The sequence below is a fragment of the Penicillium griseofulvum genome (genome assembly GCF_001561935.1).
Source record: "Penicillium griseofulvum strain PG3 chromosome Unknown contig_6, whole genome shotgun sequence".
NCBI lineage: Eukaryota > Fungi > Ascomycota > Eurotiomycetes > Eurotiales > Aspergillaceae > Penicillium > Penicillium griseofulvum.
This window is the reverse complement of record NW_024467419.1, coordinates 726,696-747,720: the sequence shown is the minus strand read 5'-3', so window position 1 is coordinate 747,720 and position 21,025 is coordinate 726,696. Positions and strand designations below refer to the sequence as shown.

The 21,025-nt window shown below is 47.8% G+C and overlaps 7 protein-coding genes across 7 annotated transcripts; 4 read left to right on the top strand and 3 right to left on the bottom strand.

Annotated features, from left to right (window-relative positions):
* Positions 1 to 955: 955 nt before the first annotated feature.
* PGRI_073990 (Zn(II)2Cys6 transcription factor) lies at positions 956 to 3,631 on the top strand (the record flags this gene model as incomplete). The annotated part of the gene is made up of 5 exons (XM_040795113.1): positions 956 to 1,017; positions 1,072 to 1,098; positions 1,155 to 2,470; positions 2,523 to 3,484; positions 3,545 to 3,631. 5 exons carry the CDS (start codon positions 956 to 958, stop codon positions 3,629 to 3,631), a joined length of 2,454 nt encoding a protein of 817 aa, XP_040652790.1.
* Positions 3,632 to 4,225: 594 nt separating this feature from the next.
* On the top strand, positions 4,226 to 5,329 carry PGRI_073980 (enoyl-CoA hydratase/isomerase family protein; the record flags this gene model as incomplete). Its single annotated transcript, XM_040795112.1, has 4 exons — positions 4,226 to 4,548; positions 4,594 to 4,704; positions 4,773 to 5,129; positions 5,179 to 5,329. 4 exons carry the CDS (start codon positions 4,226 to 4,228, stop codon positions 5,327 to 5,329), a joined length of 942 nt encoding a protein of 313 aa, XP_040652789.1.
* Positions 5,330 to 5,705: 376 nt separating this feature from the next.
* Positions 5,706 to 6,505, bottom strand: PGRI_073970 (presequence translocated-associated motor subunit PAM17; the record flags this gene model as incomplete). Its single annotated transcript, XM_040795111.1, has 2 exons — positions 5,706 to 5,882; positions 5,954 to 6,505. 2 exons carry the CDS (start codon positions 6,503 to 6,505, stop codon positions 5,706 to 5,708), a joined length of 729 nt encoding a protein of 242 aa, XP_040652788.1.
* Positions 6,506 to 7,029: 524 nt separating this feature from the next.
* On the bottom strand, positions 7,030 to 7,476 carry PGRI_073960 (Reverse transcriptase, RNA-dependent DNA polymerase; the record flags this gene model as incomplete). Its single annotated transcript, XM_040795110.1, has 1 exon — positions 7,030 to 7,476. One exon carries the CDS (start codon positions 7,474 to 7,476, stop codon positions 7,030 to 7,032), a length of 447 nt encoding a protein of 148 aa, XP_040652787.1.
* Positions 7,477 to 8,754: 1,278 nt separating this feature from the next.
* On the top strand, positions 8,755 to 9,295 carry PGRI_073950 (DUF3602 domain-containing protein; the record flags this gene model as incomplete). Its single annotated transcript, XM_040795109.1, has 3 exons — positions 8,755 to 8,791; positions 8,842 to 9,045; positions 9,126 to 9,295. 3 exons carry the CDS (start codon positions 8,755 to 8,757, stop codon positions 9,293 to 9,295), a joined length of 411 nt encoding a protein of 136 aa, XP_040652786.1.
* Positions 9,296 to 9,805: 510 nt separating this feature from the next.
* PGRI_073940 (uncharacterized protein) lies at positions 9,806 to 11,020 on the bottom strand (the record flags this gene model as incomplete). The annotated part of the gene is made up of 1 exon (XM_040795108.1): positions 9,806 to 11,020. The coding sequence occupies one exon, from the start codon at positions 11,018 to 11,020 to the stop codon at positions 9,806 to 9,808; it is 1,215 nt and encodes a 404-aa protein (XP_040652785.1).
* Positions 11,021 to 17,920: 6,900 nt separating this feature from the next.
* On the top strand, positions 17,921 to 19,117 carry PGRI_073930 (velvet factor family protein; the record flags this gene model as incomplete). The annotated part of the gene is made up of 3 exons (XM_040795107.1): positions 17,921 to 18,133; positions 18,185 to 18,792; positions 18,844 to 19,117. The coding sequence occupies 3 exons, from the start codon at positions 17,921 to 17,923 to the stop codon at positions 19,115 to 19,117; spliced, it is 1,095 nt and encodes a 364-aa protein (XP_040652784.1).
* Positions 19,118 to 21,025: the final 1,908 nt, after the last annotated feature.

The window sequence follows — 21,025 nt, the reverse complement described above, 5'->3', positions numbered from 1 at the left end:
TTCCTAAAGGCAAGGTCTCCTAGAGTTGGCAATATCCAGAAATGCGTCCTTTCCAGTAAATCAGCCATACCACAGAAAAAGTGAAAGTCCGAAATACTGACATTGGCCAGTTGCTCAACGGTCGTATCTTAGTTTTTACACAAATTAATGAGCTAAACCTGCAAGAGACGGCATATCAAGTCCATTACATGGCTAGAGGAGCAAGGCGGTCCAGTGGCTTAGGAACACTACCATCAACCTAACATCTTGGATATCCTTTCTGATTGATCGGCTCTTCTCGGGAAATCCCGGCTTCCCGCGTTATACCGGTGCCTACCTGGGCAGCTGGGGGGTATCTCGGATTATAATATAATCCGGCTGATTCATCGTTCCTTATCTCGGCCATGTGCCTCCAAGGTTCCCCACACTTTTAGTCTGCACTCCAGAAACCTTTCTTCTTTGCATCAAATTTCGTGACTATTCCATTGTGCATCCCTGATCTTTACCTAGTGAGGTCACTCCACTACCTAGTGGGTCAATTGATCATATTTAACAGAGCAACATTCTGTTTAACCTCTTGTTTCTTATCTGAGGTTGTTAGGATCGACACTACCCTGGTTAGCATCGGCTTCTCTTGCCTTTCCATTGCTGAAGGGCAGTGGGATTCGAACTCTTCCTGGCACATCTCCCTCCCATACCTCGATGTGCTTGACTACTAGGTGTGGGTGTCTGGTCGATTATCGCTTCATCGCTACTTGGGGTCAACTAGTATCGAAACGTAGAAAGCGCGCGAACTGTGACCTGCTTTCAGCATAAATAGTCTCATTTGGACTAATATACACCTGAAAAGGTGAATCTGTATGGCGGCGGGACAATAAATAGTGATCTTTGGCTATTTCGAGCCACTGCGATCTTGAACTGTCTCTGTGTCCTCTTTACAGGCATCGATACTCGGCCAGACACCCTCTGACGTGAAATGCCTCGGCCTAGAAGACCTGGTGCACCAGAACCAAAGCGTCGAAGCCGTAAAGGATGTTGGTATGTTACTAATATCTCTGCCCCAAGCTTTGCCAAGGCTAACGATCGCACTAGGCCATGCAAAGCACGCAAGGTAAAATGGTGAGAAGCACAATCCCTGCATGATACTTTTTTTTAGCTAACAATTATACCCGTAGTGGCGAGGAGAAACCGGCATGTCTTAATTGTCAACGACAAGGCGATCCTTGCGATTATAGCGTCCGTCTGAACTGGGGAGGAAGGGCGAAACGCATGTCAATTGACTCGCCAAATTCACAATCTAGTGGGCATGGAGGGAGTATGATTAGATTTTCGGACTCATTCGCTATCAACAACCTGAGCCCGATTTCGTTCCCCACTCCAACAAGCAACCCTGCAGATGGATTTCTCAACACTCACCCCGGGGAGTTGACTTCACCGAAAGCAATATCTCCAAGTACACCAGCATCAGTGGGCCTTTTCGAATCCCCCAGGCTCGGTTCCCGCTCCGAAGGAATGGTATCGCCAGATCAATTAGAGTCCCAGTTCTCGACAACTTGGGCGGAACAATCTCCTCCATTGACAACATCAGTATCCTCGGCGCCTATATTACAATATCAATATGGACAACAGAGTTTTGATACCCAATCATATCTGGGTTCGATGGATCAGACATCTGGTCTTAGGTCATTGTCTGCCTTCGCATTCCATACAAATCCTGTGTCGCAGCCAGTCTCATACCTACGCCACTCTGTAGATGATTCCAGCCACATCTCTGATCCATCTATCTTCCTCTCCCGTGGTGAAGGGCATCTTTCTCGGGAGTCACATGATGAACAGGGCATGCATATTGGCGCTGGTTCTGGGACAGAGCAAAACGTATCTTCACAAAGCCCGCAGGATAGCGGGATGCCCTCTATGCTTTTCGATTCACACCGAGTATCTATCGTTGAAAACGATGCAGGCTCGTCTCCGAGGCTCCGCGAGACAGCCACCAACATTGGCTCTGTACAAGACTATCACAATGAATTAACTTTGGATCGTCAGGTATTGGAAGAGCGCAATCATGAAGCCGATCAAACATCTCACGAGTCGTCAATGGCCCAAAGCAAATGGCAAACATATCTGAATAATGTGACCGACAATTACGGATTGGACTCTGGGCGCCCTGATCAGGATTTGACTTTCAACAACGACCATGCTGCCATCGACATCAATTATGCGTTGGATTTGATCAGTTCTCGGTTGCGCAACGAGGAACCCGCGCAGCCGCAAGCCTCCCAACCCGACCCCGAACCACAGGTCCAGTTTTGTAGTGGTTACTATGCTTCCCCGGTGCCCATCAATGTTCCAAGATATTTGTCGCCGCTTCCCTCATCGCTGCTGGAGAATCCCATCAATCTGATGTACTTCCATCATTTCCTGAACCATACTGCTAGGATGCTTGTCCCGCATAACTGTGATAACAATCCGTTTATCTCGGTTTTGCCGTCCAGTGAGTTGTACTTCTCCGTATTATATTATGTTGGAGAAAGCTAATCGAACAGTGGCAACCTGTGATTCCAATCTCCTCAATTTGCTGCTTGCATACTCCGCTAGTCATCGTGCTCGATACCTAGGCCATCCCGAGCCTGCCAATCGAATCGCTCATTGGGTTAGCGATGTGTTCCCGACCTTGCGTATGGCATTGGAGTCATCAAGTGAAGACATCACTGACAGCCATTTGGCTACGGCCATAATGTTGTTGTCATTAAAGATTGTTTCTCCAGGGACATTTGAAGTGCCGATCACCTGGAAAACCCACCTCAAACTTGCTCGCGATTTATTCCTCGCACGGAGCGAGCGCATGGCGCAGCCTGGGAATAGGATTGGGGCGTTCTTCGCTCGTTGGCTGGGCTATCTCGACACGATGGGAGCTTTGTCATGTCGCGAAGCCGGCCCTCCACTGATGATATACCACTCCATCTTAACAGCTTGTTCCGCGCCCGATGGACATGATGAATTCGGTGTTGACTGCTTCACAGGGTTTACTCCCCGCACTGGAGTATTTCTGATTCGTCTTGCTCAGCTGGTACAGGAATGTGATAATCAACGCTTCGACGAAATGGGCAACTTCCGACATGACTGGCATGCGTCTCCGGAAATGGTTCTAGAAGGGCAGTCCTTACTTGGTGATATCGACGACCGGGTCAGCGAGGGTGCTCATACTAGCTCAGAACACTATCATGGCCTCGAGTCCGCGGACATGATAGCCATTGAAGAAGCCTTCCGGTTTGCTGGTATTCTGCATCTCCATCGGCGTGTCCTTGGGTCTTCGCCTGAATCGTTCCCCGTGAAGGAGGTCTTGCGCAAGCTCATTGACGCCCTTGGACGCATGCGCCCTGGTGCAGCCACTGAAGTCTGCTCCTTGTTCCCACTCTTCACTGCCAGTTGCGAATGCAGCGATCCAGTTCAAAAGAATAAGCTTTTGGACCGGTTGTTTGTCTTAGAGAGCTCGGGCATGAAACAGGTACGCTTTATACCGGTATAGTCTTTGTTTGAAGAGATTTGCTGACACTCTATTCGTTAGATTCAAAATGCACGTCAACTGATGCAAGAATGCTGGGATAAAAACCTTCCTTGGATTGCCCTGGCTAGTGGTCAGTTCTTAGGTTAGCGCTATCGCTTTCTCGGTTTGAACCGTCATGTTGGGTGGTCCTGTCCAGCCTTGATTCATAGACTCCACATGCCCACGACGTCTGGAGGTGCCATGGCTAGGATGGAGGTATACTATGAAAAGTCTCTCTCGCCTTGCGCTTAAAGGTCTACCCTGTGGCGTAAGAGGCTCATTATACTCTTCCACTATTTACATTCTCTCATCATCTATCTATCTCCCTCCACCTTCCACCTTCCACTGCCCATACCTATCACTATCTTCTATTGTCGGCAAAATAAATCATCATGCTCATTCTACTAGTATTTTACAATATTACAATACATTAGGCCGAAGTTCAAAGTTGAACGAGAAAATTTGTTCTAATATGTATATAACTGTGTAGTTCTAATATCACTTGGATATCAACTACCGATGTCAACGCAATCCACTCCGCAGCGGGGTCGCTGATCCCCCGGCTTCTCCACGCCAAGCCAAGCCAGCCGCGGCTTACAATCCATGTCGTTGATGATTAAAGGATATAACCGAGGGATAGTATATAGGAGTGGAAGTTAGGCACACTATATCTACTTGAACAGAAACTTTATACTTCCCACCATGATCTCCAATCCCAGCCCCATTGAGCTCCCATCTTCTTACGAAAAGGTCGAAACAACCGGCCATGTCGTCGTCTCTCATTACCCCCCAGGAACGCCGGCAGTCACCCCAGTTGTCATTGTAACGCTAAATCGCCCTACTAAACACAATGCATTCACGGGACAAATGGTCCTGGACTTCGAAAAGCTCTTCCCCATGTTCGATGTCGACGAGCGCGTGAAAGTCATCGTGTTGACAGGCGCAGGAAAGACGTTCTGCGCGGGTGCAGACCTTGAAATTGGTTTCAATGGTGGTAGAGGCAAGACATCAGATCACCGTGACGGGTAAGATGACCACCCGATAGCCCGGTACTCGCTAAGAAATCCAAGTGGTGGACGGGTGTCACTCGCCATCCATAGATGCCGCAAGCCAACGATTGTAGCAATGCAAGGTTCGGCGGTTGGAGTCGGGATGACCATGACTCTTCCAGCAATTATTCGGTAGGTCAATCGCATCCAGCTGGACCCATCCGCTAGAATACCTGTTAACAAGCACATGTGTGTGCTAGAATTGGCTATGAAAAAGGCAAATACGGCTTCGTCTTCGGCCGCCGAGGTATTGTTCTGGAATCATGTTCTTCATACTTCCTCCCCCGTCTAGTCGGACACTCAAACGCTAGTTACCTCGTCAGCACGGGGGGAGTGTTCCCGCCTACGTCTAAGCATTTCGGCGATCTTTTCAATGAGATCTTTCCCGACCCAGCGCAGGTCCTGCCGCGTGCGCTCGAGCTGGCTACTGAGATCGCGGAGAATGTGAGCCCGGCTTCGTCGTACCTCAATCGGGCGCTTATGTGGCGCGATACTGGGTCGGCTGAGGCGGCTCATCTCATTGAGTCGCAAGTCATCCACCATATGTTTGGGTCGGAGTATGTGAAATCCATAAAAGACCAGTTGCGCATACTTACCATTAGATAGGGACCAGAAGGAGGGCGTTGCGGCGTTCTTTGAGAAACGAAAGCCGAATTTCAAGGCCAACCTTGATGATAATCCACCGCCGAACATGCCGTGGTGGACGGAGGTTGATACTGGCCGGAAACCTAACGCAAAAGTACCTTCGAAGCTGTAGATCCAAAGTCTGACACTTCGAAATAGTAATAGCGAAGCCGGTACTTTTTTGAAGATAGGAGAATACGGGGTGTTGATGAGTGAGGATTGCGCTTTCGGGTTTCATTTTAGTGCACAGAGGACCGTCCGAAGGAAGTCTTGATGTCACGAAAGATAGCTATAAATTGACCGCGTTATCAAAAGTCATTCCCAATACATTGCAATGCCCCAGCTACCAAGACCGCTAATGATATTGTAACAAAATGAACACCGGCCCGGACAAAAAAAAAAGAAAGTCACCAGATTTGGGTTTGAACAGAATCTCCGAGAGATTCAACCATATTGACATAAAAAAAATAGATGCTCCGATATCACAAAAGAGAAAAGAGAGGGAGAAATTACGCAATGAAGTTGCGGCGCTTGCGGTTGTAAGCTCTCTGATCCTTCAGCCAGTTACGGTAGCCCGCCACGCTACCGATCTTCTCGCCGTAGTAATCAGGGACGGGGTTGGCGATCGAGTTGGTTGAAGGATCAACACGGAACCGGCGAATGCGATCAAAGAACTCCTTCTCTTTCTACACAAAGCAAAACACGTTAGCACAGATCCAAACATAACCCGTCATTTGCTTGTTTTGCAATTACTCACTGTGTTGACAGAGGGCTTGTACTTCCGGTACACAAGTCCCCAAATGCCATTTCCAAGAGCAGGTCCAAGAAGCCATCCGACAGCACCGCACGCAGCGGTCGCCAGTCCCAGGACAATGAACGGGTCGAGGCCCATAACCGTCGCGCCGAGATGCTCAAGGTCCTGGCCGGACAGGATCTGAACGCCAACGCTGGTGCTGATGGCCGAGCTGGCAACTGAGGAGACGAGGGAGTATCGGCGGCGGGAAGCGCGGAGCTTAAAGAAGGAGTCCCAGTCGAGCTTGACTTCGTTGTTGGCAGGCGCTGAGGTCGAGTTTGCTCGCACGGCGATGGATGATGGCAACGCAGCCTTGCTGTGTGGCCGGGAGTCGAGGCTGAGTGTTGCGGCGGCCGGACGAGCTGTCGTGGAGCTAAGGCGTGTGAGTTGCTTGGATGCCCGGGGAGTGGTCTGGTGGAGGGGGCGGAGGGCGCCGGCGAGCGAGGGCGCAGCGGGGTTTAGTCGGCCAAGAGACATGGCTGTGCGGATAGACATGCTGATGGGATTGGCGTTCATTTTGGTGAGGATTTGGAGTAGGTTTAATTGACTCCAAGTCTTGCAGAGGTGAAGTGAGAACTGGAGCCCTGGAGGTGGAGCCGGATTATGTAATCGGGATAGGGCGCCCGGGCGACTTGGAAGGGCGACAACCGGCATCATTCACGATCTGATATGTTACAGAACAGGTTGCACCTCAAATTCTTTAACACAGATTGAGGCTATCATGAGCCATGAGCCAACAGTACTATGCGATAAATGAAGAATGAGAAAGAAGAGTTGATTATTTAAAGCACAATGAGCTATCTATAACGCTTAGGTATATACTCTTCTTCCTGAAGAATCTCTGGATCCTCGTTATCCGTATCCCATTTTCAGCTTGGTGCTAGTTGAATTTGGGGTGGAGAGCGTATTTGCATCTCCGCCAGACGAAGGGCTTCGGGAGCATAAGCTTTTTGTGACATAGCGATTGTCCTCTCTGTGAAGTTGCGGATCACTGCGCTTCCTAGAAAACTTGAGGGTTATCCCATATCCTTGATGTAAAATTACCCCTTCACGAGTTGAAAGAATTGATTAACTTCCTCGTCTATCGGGGCTGCTGCAACAAAGTCATCCACGTGAATTAGTAGGGACCACACCGATTCGTCCTCCCCTTTGACATAGACGTCATCTTCGAGGGTGTAGAAGTCGACTCTGTTTAATCTTGTATCGAGCTCTTTGTTCCAGAGTGTGGCTGAGTCTCGACGGTCGTACAGAGCTTGTTCAAGCTGGCAAACCCAACCCTTGATCCCGATTTTAGGTTCTTGGTATCCAAAACCAAGCCGTTGAGGCTCGATCACTGTGTTGTATTCTGGTATCTCGGTGTCCTTATGGACAAATATCCAATGTTTGACAGCAAGTGGTAGCATCACGGTCATTGAGGCAATGATAGCAACGGCGTCGCAGACCACGATAGAATACAATTGGTCCCGTACGCACAGAGGCAAGAACATGAATGGTGTAGGTGTGTAGTATATAGCTAGCCGGAGGGGTAAAACCCATTGAAATTAGCACATCGTGTAGAAGACGATACCATTCATGGGGGCTTTGTTTCAACCCGTAAATGGTCTTCATTAGAAGGCCAATTTGATCAGGAAACTCCTCTTTTTGTACTTCTGGACGCTCAATTTCAATTGCCTCTTTCAATTCAGCGTATAAAAACGTGGTCATGATATCAACGTGATGCAACAGCCACTTCTTCGTGGCAGAAATAGCGACGAAAGATCTTGAAAGACATTGGTTTAGCAACAACTGCATTTGGAGTGATGTTTGCAATAGCTGGTTCCACAGGCCGTGCAAGCTCAAATTGCATGTTAGCTGAAGTATTCAGCCACCATTCGCGTAATTTAAAGATGTGTTATACTATTCATAGGTGGTGCGGCTCATGGGACGTCCCCCCATAACCCAGGGACTGGGCAAACTGATCCTCGCCAGTGTCTTGCAAGTCTCCGTTTCAGGGCAGATTTGCTCGATGGCAACAGCATCATCTTTTGCCTCCTTCGCCACCTCGATGAGATTGGCCTGGCGTGTACCCTGTGATTCATGCCAAGGATGTCCGATTATCAGTGTAACAGTGCCTTTCGGAGAGGATGGCGCAGGTTCAACATTTGCAGCCCATATATATGTATTGATATAGTAGGCAAAGTGAACTATTGGTTCACGAGCAGGTGCCAATTATAGTTGGTAACTACATATATAGAGAAGATATGTGGAGTGGATAAGTTAGAATTCCACCTTGGAAGGGATTGTGTTGATTTATATGTGTTGGCCGATCCCATCTACATGGTTTGCTATGTAGTTAAACAGTGCTGTTTGCTTCATTTACCGGGTAAAGAATACTTTTATAGATACAATCAAGACTTCCTATCTTTTAGTATCAATATACTGAAAAAGACATTCAATATTCCCCATAGTTTTAGAGTTCCCCGGATAGTTCAAGTAACAGGCGTAAAAGATCCTATAGGGCTGACCCCATTTGCTTCCAAGGTTAGCCTATAAGTTTAGATATTTCATAGATTAGACATAGATTAGACATAGAATATATATCAAATAATAAAATATAATGGGCATATAAAAAGATATACAAACTACATTGGTGTATATAGTGTAACATAGAAAGCCAAGAGAAAAAAAAAAGTCTGTCGTCATTTGGCGAATTTCTCCCACTCCATTTCCCCCTTCCGCATTTGAGCTTCCCCAACATACCAGTCTCTTTGCATTCTGTCGACACAATGTCAAGAAATATCTCCTACGGCCGCGGAGGCGCAGGTAAGCACGTCTTTATATTTCATGCGCTAGCCCACTAACCCATACCTCAGGCAACATAACCCGCCAACAAACCACCCCCTCCCCCAAAGACTTCATTACCCCAACGATCAAGCAAGAAGTCTACACAACAGGTCGCGGCGGCTCAGGAAATATGGTACACAACGACCCAGAGCGGCCAGAGCTTGCGCGCGAGAGCCAAGATGTCGAGTCACCGCCCCTACGCGCACAGCAGATCCCCCACCACACAGGCCGAGGTACGTGTCGAACACATATAGCGCATGCGCGATATATGCAGGGATATTAAAGTTCTGAACTAACTGATATGCTATTATAGGTGGCGCGGCGAACGCTTACATCCCCACTCCAGAAGAGGAAGAGCGCGAGAAGAAGATCCAAGAGCAGGAGGCGGAGCTTATTCGCGTGCGCACACAATCTAAGGATCGTGTTAAGGAGCTTGAACAGGAGAGACAGGAGCTGCGGAAGGAGTCGCCTTCTTCTACTTGAGTTGGGGATTTCGCGAATTCCCGTTGAGAAGGCTCGATTAAGACTGTCACTCTGGGATTGGCTGCGGGTTATATTTGCTTTTTTTTTTCTTTCTGCAGTGCCGATCCGGGGAGAGGTGATTGTCCGAGCAAAAATAATCACATCACTGCGGGCAGTGCTTCGATTCGGGAGTCTGGTCTTTTTTTTCCAGATATCGGTCAGACTTATGGGTTTGTCTTTTTTATTTGCACAGTTTTTCCAATCACATACTCGGGTATTGATTTACCTATGGAATACCGGGAAAAGAATGGCGCTTGGGGAATTGGGGGCTTTAGTTTATTTTCCTCTATGACATACGCTTGGGTGCTGCAATTATCTGTGTTTTCCTAAACACTGAGAAATGGTGTACTCCATGACAATACTTGTCTTAATTGAAGAAACTATGCTATGTACAATCAAATGTTTATGCTAATTATACGCTTCATATCTCATTAGATGCATCGCTCACGCCTAACAAATGCAAACTCGCTATTAAAAGCCAATCGGGGATATCACTCGCACTTGCACCTCGCTCCTGGGAAGAAAACACCCCGTCGCATCAATTGGCCAGCCAATAAGCTCTTGCCACTCCGGATCAAGAAGATCCCCAATCTCCTGCAGAATCCTGATCCCCCAATCCCCCATCCACCACGAACCCCTAAGATGATGCAGAATGACCGTATAATGCGCCAGCACCACAAGCGCAAACGGCTGACGCGCCTCAAGCAGCTCTAAAAACTCCGCGGGAGTACGGAAACTCCAGCAAAACGCAAACACCTTCGGCTCTCCGCCCCTCATCAGCTGCTCGAGCGCTTGGCTGAGATGTTCAATGGCCGAGTCATACACATCCGTCTCGTGCGTCGCATCCCGCATAGCTTCCATTTCATTTTGTCGCTGTAGCGAGAGAATCACCAGCCGAGACATATTCGGCATTGTTGGGGGCGGGTCGTCGGGATGGAAGAGCGGGTTCAGCTCGTCTGTTGTGATGCGTTCCTTCGAGGTCACCATGATGCTAACTAGCCACCGGGTTAGCTGGAATACCTCGAGGAACTCGTCCAGCACGTCGGGCCGTTCTTCGTCTGAGTCGTTTTCGCTGTCGATTTGGCAGAAGCCAAAGTTGAATACAATCATTATGCAACATAGTGCGAAAGCCGCTTGGCTTTCTTCTTCCGGTGCGTCTTTGTCTACTTCGATGCGGAGGCCTGCTAGCGCTCGTGCTTGGTGCGAGCGTGCTGTGTCGAGATATCGCCAGCGTCGGGAAGATGTGCTTGTTGAGGCGAGGTGCAGCGCCGAGAGGGCTAGGATGCCCTGGCGAAGGGCTGGATAGCGGAGGGAGAGCTGGGGGACGGTTGTTTGCCATATCCGTTCGGCGGCGGGGTTCCCTGCCATGGACTTGTAGGTTGTTGTGCACCAGTGCATCACCAATTCAAGGTCTTTTAGGTCAAAGGTTTCTTCGATGTGGGTTGAGAGGCATGTTGACGGGTGCTCATTTTGGGACTGGGGATTTGACTGCGAGGGGGAAGACTCTGTCATGGTAGTAGGAGAAGAAGACGAAGTGCTGGCTGAGGAGTTGAATGATTCATGCTTGTCGTCTAGCCGGGCCAATCGGGGCCGAGGCGGATATTGGCTGAGCATGTTGAGATCTATGCAATGCACACAGGTTGAGCTCTGCTCCTTATACTGTGAGAATTCTGTCAGTGGGAACATTTTCGAGAGGTAGTATTCGAAAAGGGATATGAGCAATGGGGACTGGACCCTCCAGTCTCACTATAAATTGAGCCGGGGGTAGAAGCCCTAAGCAGGGGTGTCATACTCTAATGCGTCGGTCACTTTGCATACTAGTCTTGCGTCGCTTATTCGGCCAGATAGACGATTCGCATTGCATTGTAGATATGTGAGACCCTGTTTATCGGGGGTTTGGGTGAATTTGAATCATAACCCAACACAGGTATCACCCGAAAGAAGGAAAAAAAAAAGTCATATCATAGGCATCAGCGGTGGGGGATTTAATTATTTTGATATGTCCATTTTGCGATTTTCAGTGTTCATTCGGCATTCAAAATACCAAAAGAGGTAAGAGTGGCGCTGTTGTCCCAAATCGGTAAATGCAGGATGGCTCGTGCTTATGACATAATCCGATAACTCCGCTTTTGCATCATCTTGAATCAAAAGGTTTCCTTGTGCTTATTCTCGTATTCCAAACCGTATGTATTCTAAACGGCACGGATTTGCTATGCGGGATGAAAATACCCAATTAGAATAATGCACTAATGTGAGATGCCCGGCACACTATCCTAGGAGAGTATAAGAACAAGCCAAATGCATCCACTTACATTCCATAAAATTAAATTAAAGAACATAATTGTTTACAGTATGCCCCGGCCCCACCAGCCAAAGAGTCCACACTAAACCCCCTTCAGGACTAGCAATACGGGGCCCGGCCAAGTCTATCCGAAATAAGTTTCAGTTGACGAGCCATGCTTTTCCCCGATCGGGGAAGACGCAGACGCTTGAACCCCTGTCTTATGCACTTATAGGGTGAACACATCGGCCCGTGATGTTTTCATGCCCTAATCTCCTTTCCGATTTCTCGTGTTCGCTCTTCTAAGCCTCATTTGTTATTGTTCTGGGATTGGTTATCGCATCTCATTTCCATAGAACTTTCGAAGCTCGGACAATTTCCCCCACAGCTCGGCATTCTATATGTAGAGCTTTTAGAGCCTCGGTGTACATTGGGTCTAGATTGCATTGAGCGGTCAGTTTTGCCTCTTACTTATTCTAGTCAATGGAGGTGTATTTGGGTTGATCCCTCCGAGACATATTAAAGAACTTACATCCCACTTACGATAATCACGCTACTTACGCCGAGGCGTAATCGCACGCAATATATTTCACCCTGTCCGGCTGACTCGCCCTCCGCTTAGCCGCATGATATTTTCTTTGTTTAGGTCGGTGACTAGGATGATTTACCTTAGCGTAAATGGCGTGCTTGTGTTTACGCCCCGTGAATTTGAAGTAGGGCAAGTGATTTTCTCGGGGCTTATATCGACTTTTAAGGACTGTTCGACATCTCTTCTGTGGGTGTAAAATTTCCAAATTCAGGCTAATTGTACGTTGTGGATCTACTTGGGCGGGGTTAGAAAGATAACAGTCATTGCGCCTCAATATCGATAGATCGTGTAGAGTTTAACAGATGACCTAATTATTTAACGGCCCCCGTTGCTACTTTCGCTTTGCCAATAAACACATTCTCACTGCCCGGTGGCGTCAATGCTAGGTTAAGCAGCGCCACCCCATCGGTATTCTAGACCTGACCGAAGAACTCCGCATGCCACGTCGAAGGTCGTCTGCTGTCAGCCTTGGAAGCAGCGAGCTCAATCGGCAATAGTATTGCGATGGCGCCCTGCATTTGATAGGTGGAAGAAGAGACCGTCCGCCAAGGCATATTTACTGGTGGGCAAGGTAAAGCTTCTAGTATAGTACCCAAGCTCCAAAGCATTTATTATCGCCGCCAATCTAGGCCTAGATGATCAAGGATGTGAGGTGATGGGTTGTGATTGGCGACAATGGTAGCTGCATCATAACGTCACATGTGCCCTGCAGTAGGGGTCTAGTTAACTAGCCGGATGTAGTTAGCGACTTTGGCGACAGTTTGATATCTCCATTCCAGCGGTCGATTGTCCAGTCGATTATTTGTCGCTCAGGCGCCCTACAATGTGTAGGACTGCAGCGGAGTTCGGTGTGACGCCAAATCCGAGCTCCACCGATAATCTCAGCTCTGGTGATATGTATGCACATCCAGGCGGATTTCCGGAGTTTCCGAATCCGATGATCACCGTTTGGGTCCCTGCTAAGAGAGATAGGATCTGCTCACCTCTGCATTGATATCCGAGCACGGGCCTTGCTCCTCGGTTCGGGGGTTAAAATAATATTGGTGCTGATGATACTAACAGAGCCGCTTGATTCTTTCGGTGTGTTCTCCGCCCCTCTCCTAACAATCCATTTTTGTATTGACTGCAACTGGCCTCTACGCCGAGTTTGGCCTATAGACTGGGATAGTGAAGCTTGGTGGCGGTCTGACCCGCAAATATTGTTGATATCCTTGAATTTCAACGCACGAATGGCATTTTCGACGGTACGTATATCTATGCCAGCTTGGATTGTGTATATGGCGGACCTCCGCCGCTGAGAATGGTAGGTAATCAAGGCATATTTTCCGATATACTGCAGACCATCAAGATTGATATTGCTTTGGTAGTAGTACTACCTTCAACCTTGACAGTATAAGTCTGAATTTGTGCCTGATATTTGGTCGTAGAGAGCAAAGTCGAGGGGAGAAACCTGCTGGAAGTACTACACGCGACCAATATACTTCTGCTCATCGCTGCAGACATAGTTCGACGCTGCTTGTCGGAGTAGGCATTAGACAAAACATAAAACGCAGTGCAGCCCGGTCGGGTTCTGCTGCCGGTATACAATTGGCCGTGTAAACGGCAGATCAGTGAATTACTGGATGCGGTTAGCTTTGCCTCTTTTGGTTTAGCGCCCTGATACGCCATCACGATATCTTCCTTTCGTACGCGGTGTTATAGGAATAAAGAGCTTCTCAAGCCAGCAAAGTCCAATTCCATTAGAGATCTATCTATTAAGACTAACTCGAATTGCTAATTAGGAGGAAGGTTGTCGAACCAGAGGTTAATAACGACTTTGCCTTTAAAAAGCATATACAGAGGGACGGCCTAACCAGAAGCATTCGTACACTCTCAATAGTGTGATTCGAACTAAGATCGCATAGTTGGTATAAGTTGGTTATGCCAACAACCAAGTACTCCGTAACCGGGTGGAAATGGGCTTCCGGACTAATCGTTAGACCGACCTCCTGAAGTCGATAGCTCTTTGTCCCGCCTCCTCCGTGGGAATATTTTGGGACTTCTCATCCTTGCCTTTCTTCAAATTTTCACAAGATGGGTTTTACTACTTTCGCTCATCTATCTGCACCTACAAAGGAGCTGTATGACAAACCAGAAGCTCATCGGACCAGGGGATATGTTATCTATCGCACTATATATTTCCCTTAATCTGACGCCCACTTCTTTATTATCGTCAAGTATCTCGAAGCTTGTATTAAAGATCGTTCTTTGGGGAATGCGAATGGAATAATATATCGTCGCCCGGGGTAAATCCCGCCCTTTACCAGAAGATCTAGGCGCAATATAGTTCAACTATTATAGGAGATACGGCGCAATTCAATAGTACCTCACTTAATACAATACGCGCTTACTTTAAGGCCTAGGTCGATACAGAGGGTCAGCGCGATAAATTTAATAAATATCGAATGTATATAATCATTAATAAGGAATGCCTGCAGACGCTGCTGGGCACTTCGGTGAAGGCCTTAGAGCAGTACACCAATAACGAAAGATACAAGACAGTGCGTTATATAAAGGTCCTCGAAGCGTGGCCTGAAATCGATCAATATGACACCTTTCCGGGATGGATGGAATGTCGTTCGCTACTGCTATGGGATTTATGGTTGATGATGTGCGATCTTGACGAGATGAGAATGTCCTGGGAAAAGATTGATGCAGAAGATGATGGAGTGTATTGCGGCTGAAAGGTGAAGAGTTGAAGTCCAAAGTTACGGAAAGGCAGCCGTTTCTAGCCTTGAAAGCGGTCATGTTCGGCGTCAATCCCACAGGTCTTCATATTCTGGTTTTAACACATGTTGGTTGACACCTCCACGGCGACGGCACAGTCGACCAAAAATGGTACGTCGGGGGAAGTCGTACGACTTGGTCCCGGTATCATGGCGTAGTGGGTTGAACTTGACGACGATATAATATTGTATTCTTATAAGGTATATAAAAAGGACGATGCCAATTGATCTGACCCCATCCAAGGTCATCATCGAGCGACACGCATGTTTCTTTGCAAGTCGAAAGGTAGAAATTAGCTGTGGCGCTGAATGCCACCTCGGGGGAAATGTAAGGTTGGAAAGAAGGTCTGAGTAGTGGTATAGACGAGGAATCAGGGGCAATGCCGTACCTGGATGACGAAGTTGGTTCGGTCGGCGTGTGCCCAACCCAAATTCTTCGGGCGAAGTACTTGCCTGTGGCTTGGTATCTGAGGTAATTCAATGAGCGTGCTGTGGATGGTTAGACTTATAGCAGCCTCATGCTAGGATTTTGCTTTTAGGGCACGCCTAGGCATCTCATAGAGATATATTTTCGGCGTATTATTCTAGATAGTAGGCGCAGGCGAAGATGGTTATGCTGCCGCTCTCTTCTAGAGGAGCTTCTCTGCCGAGCGAGGAGAAGGTTGTGAGGATAACTTCGGCGGTGTTGATATTGCCGTCAGTGGAGATAATAAGCCCCTTGATGAAGGTGCGAATGTTGCTAAAGTCGAGCGATTCCCTTGGGATCTTATATCACTTCCGCCATAATCCTGGTGTATAGAGAGGGTCAAGGTATTCGAATAATTGGTTCTATAGCGGGGTGGTCCTGTCGACTTGATCAACTGTCAAGAGCGATTCCTCATTTGCATCGGTATAATTATCCAAATATAAGACCACGTCGACTGAGTCGGCGTAAGTTGCCCTGTAATAGCCTATTTGAGCCGTGTCGGGTAATTTATCGAGACTTCGCGCAGATAATCGCAAAGATTACGGTGGCTTGGTGTGTCAGGGCTTCGTCGCTAAGTCTGACTAGGACTGACGTGGAGTGTCTCCAGTCGGGTGGCGTACCCCACCACGCTTATCCATTTCCGTTTTCCACTGTATGTCCAGACACCAATGCCGTATAAACCAGGGAAATGTGTCTTTCATGGAACGGCTCCAGTTAAGGTTGATCGCTTAACCTAGTTATGGTTAATATCAGTGCCTGAGCTGAGTCAGAGTCGCCCCGAATGTCATAATGAAGTAGGAGAACGGTATCGACGCAGGTAGTTTTTGAACGAGACCGGGCAGAATAAATCGAGGGTGAATGTCTACAACTGGCAGCTTCAACTGCGAAGATGGAGTGGAGGTGTATGTTGTAGGACTGTGCTCAGGGGAACGTGCACGCCAAACAGATTGTACGCGACACCACGCGAGCAGTCAGGGACCAAATCAGATCATTGCCTGTCCAGGATTAGGGTCTGTTGGAGGCAAGATGCTGCCGATCACTAAGTTCTGGAGATGATCAACATGCAGGGAAATAGTTATGTAGTACTCCAATATGTATCCTCCAATGGATATCATGGCGCCTTAATTGGGGAATAGCTGGACCGCGAGTGCTTAACGAGTGCTTGAACCAGCGCGTCCTTAACACAAATTAAAGCAGATATCGACATGTCCAGAATTCGGCATCTGATTTTGGAGCCCAGGACTAGATGTCTCACATATTCCAATCCCTCAGGGGCCAGGGCTACGCTATCTAGGATACTCCAAGCTGGGAATTACTGCTACCTGAGTATCTTCACATTAATAAATCCCTTTGCTAGAGATGCTAAAGTCATTCCCTATCTTTCTTCTTCTTCCTCAAAATCTAGGTATTTTCCCCCTAGATTCAGTAATTATGTTTTAGGTAAGGGTATATCAGGTTCTGTAGCACGGCGTAATAGTGATACATATAATCAAGGGGTCCAGGGGTTACCACACGACCGGGACCTCGTGGAGACAGTAAGGGGTGTTTAATAATCTATCGGAAATTAGGAGATTCATGAATGAAGTACTCCGTATGTTGTACGGAATACTTTGGAAAGAATAATGTAGTTATGGAGTTATATAGTTATATAGTTAGTACTCCATACTCTGTTGAACATTGTTATATAGATAAATGACGGCCCCGAGAATCGCCCGAACCTATATTAATATTTGTCCCAATCCAATCTTAACAATCTATGGAGACCAATTGAAAATTTCATCGAATCAAATGAAGACCGTTTGCGGGTATGAATGTTCCCCGAATGCGGATTCTCCAGAGCCTCTTAGATGGTTTAATTTGTAAACCCGACGGTTTGGGTCCAGGTTCCTGCGGAGAGTAACACTTGTAATCTCTCTCTCTCTTTTTCTTCTCTTTCTTTTCTTTTCTTTTTCTTCCCAGAACGTCTTTTTTCCAAAAAAATTTTTTTCTCGGGTATGTTATTTCTCATCCGTGGACACCCAGCAAATCTCCCGCACTTTGACAGCGTCATCGTGCGGTCGACCCAAAAAAAAAATTCCCTTTAGCTGTCAAGGTAGATACTAACATCAATATCATTTGCCCAACTTTCAGGAAATAATCTTAACATCTCTACCATCTCTAATATCGTTTCCCGTCCTACCCGAGCTCATTTTGCGGTTCGCAAATAAAACTCTCCGAGTTGACCCCCCCTTTCGCTTCGCTTTACTCGCCATATTCTTCAAGTCATTTTTCACTCCGGCTTGCGGTTTGATTTTGAAGTGTTCGGTGTGTTCTCTTTGTTGCTTGGAGTCGATGCTCCAAGTGTGACGTCTGAACATCCCGCGGGGTCGCATGTCGCATAACCCCCTCACCTCACCTCGAACAACCAGATAGTTAAGATCTATCAATCTATAAAAAAAAAAGGTGTTTATCTATCGTCATCCTCGGTTCCTTCCAATCCGGTACCATGTACGCCGTCGAGGATAGACATCATCCCGTTCCACCTCCGCTCTCAATGGATCGCATCTCTGCTCCGTCCGTCCAGTACCCGTCGGGGCCCAACTCGCTGCGGCAATCCGACCATTTGGCACCCGTGACAAACTATCAAGACGGTCGCTCTTGGTCATTACAAGTGGTGCAGCAGCCCATCCGGGCTCGTATGTGTGGATTTGGTGATAAGGTGGGTGATTTTTCCGTATTGCAATCATCCTTTTCCTAACGCACCCTCCAGGACCGAAGACCTATCACCCCTCCACCATGCATTCGTCTTATTGTGCGCGACGCCCAAACCGATAAGGAAATCGATATCAAGTATGTCCAACCACCTGTTTTCTACCCGTCGGCTTTCCTAATCCCTCCCTCTAGTGAAATCGATACCTCATTCTACGTGCTCACTGTCGACCTCTGGAATGCCGATGGTACCAGCGAAGTCAATCTCGTCAAGCATTCCGCTACCTCCCCCTCCATCTCTACCGCCATGTCCTCCTCATACCCTCCCCCGCCTCAGAGCGTATCTCCAACCTACCCCGGCTACAACCAGAATCAGTACCCCGTGGGCTACCCTGCACAAATGAACAACTACTACGGTGGCCAGCAGGTGGCGTACCAAAACCAATACGGCCAGCCAGTGACGTACCCGCAATACTACTCCGGTGGTCAAATGCCGCCATCCATGTCGCCCGCTGCACAACCCGTTTCCGGTGGACCCGGTGGCATGTTCACTCGCAATCTGATCGGAAGCCTCAGCGCCAGTGCTTTCCGGCTGACAGACCCGGACAACAAAATCGGCGTATGGTTTATCCTGCAAGATCTGAGTGTACGGACAGAAGGCACATTCCGGTAAGTCAAATCGGATAATGGGAATCACAATAATCGCTAATGGAAATCCAGTCTGAAAATGAGCTTCGTTGACGTGGGCACCTCATCTGGCGAAACCTCCAATGGCGCCCCGGTCATCAATCACGGCACCGCACCCATTCTCGCATCGGTTTTCTCCGAACCCTTCCAGGTCTTCTCTGCCAAGAAGTTCCCCGGTGTTATTGAGAGCACCCAGCTCAGCAAATGCTTTGCGCTCCAGGGTATCAAGATTCCCATTCGCAAGGACGGAGTAAAGGGACCTCGCCGAGGTGGAGACGGAGATGATGACGATGAAGGCGACTATTAAAAGAGCAATTCTTGATCCATAATGCACTGCGCGATCTGTGGGTGACATACGGGTCAGTGTATTGTCTCACTTTTCCTTCTCTTTGCTTTTTCCCGCTTGCTATGAATCAAGATGTGGGCGAAATGGCGGCGCGTGGCTTACGGTGTTCTGGGCAAGACTCAGGCTTGCAGGTTTCAATATTGCTACACGGAAACGGTGCTGGGGATTCTGTTTTTCGATTGTTTTTTTTTTCTTATTCTTTTGTTGGCCTCTGGCTGTGTCTATTCATATCCTTCGCGGCCTATTGGCCGCACGTACATACACTTTTCTTTTCGGTGAATCGATGTCCGGTTTGAAATGCTAAATGCCGAGACTGTTTGCCTGGCATAGAAAAAAAGTTGTTTGACATCAATCCACTGAGGCTTTTTCTGTCCGGATATCGTACTCTAGTACAATACTCGAGACTACTATGTAGTATCCATCAGATATCAAGTGGGTCCTGTAAACCGTAGCTTGTCTCAGATGGCTATCTCTGTATGAGAGTACGGTGTATACGGAGTAGCCATGCAATTAATATAGTTGTATCATAGCCATTGAATATAGATTAGGGCAAAGTATGGTGATGTTATACTTCTCTACATATCCAAGATATACACACTATTTCCATATCTCAACACCTTTATATCAACATCACCCCCTAGCCAGTATAGCTTACCATGTTTCATATGTCAGACCATCCATTAACCAACTCCCTTCGAAAGTAGCACCCCAATTATTAGCATTAGCTACCCATCTTCTGGTCACAGATCCCCTACATAGCACATGATAAAGAGTACATAGTACATCATCACTACACCGTAGTACAACAAATCCATCCATGTATCCTACACGAACAAACTCAACGAAACGCAGCCCACCATCGCCACACAACCCAGCCCACAGACGTCACACTGTCCCTGACAGAATCCCGAAAACACCGGACCTGACAGAAAGCCGACAACGCCGGGTTGTCCAACACCAACATCAACCTCAACGAACTATCCACGTTGGACAATGTACGACACTCTCGTGGTACTGATTTCGCCCCTCTTCTACTGAGTCCAATCGCGCAACTACGCCTAGGAATCTTGCCTTAGATAATCGACAATTATGTAACTGGTTCTGCCATTCCTCGCCCCATTCTGACACAGAGCAGGTACAAAGTTCGGAAACTTCCACGCCACCGCGAAGCTGTGAGGTACAAGCATACCAGGTCGCGGGTATGCGCGCTGCATCCCCGTAGCACATTATTTGCTTCCATGACATCTTAAGATCCAGATTGTGTCAGTGCTTTCGATATCAAATTAGCCGGTATAGGCTACGGCATGCAGGGTCCGGTGAGACATGGATTGCATGTTCGCCGGTGCAGATAGAGCGTCAGTGGCGTTGGACGGTGTGTGATTATCTCCTTGAAATCATTCCCATATATAATTTTTTTTGGTTAGATATGTCGGTCCGTTGGGGGCGGAGTGGGGTTTCCGGGGAATGGGAGGAAGCGAGGTGTCCATGACGGTAGGCGTGAGGGTTATTAGAGTGATTTGACCAATATCATAGAGGAATGTATAAAGTACGGAGTAGATGTCATTCGAAATTGGATAAATTGCGGGTTAAACCGACTGTTACCGCGAGACAATCTCGCATAAGTGGTGATAATGCCAATTATAAACTGAGACAAGGGCCAAGATCTTCACCCGAACTCCCCGATTCTTCTAAGCTTGAGGATATTCAACCCACTTCAAATCATCTTCAATCCACTATGTTATGTATGTATCAGCCACTTGGATTCACGTAGAGCTGTCCCTCATTCTTGGCAGACGAACGGTACCCCATGTCTCACATATCTTCGCCTGACCGACGAAAAATAACATCCTCGGTAGTAACCCAACCTCC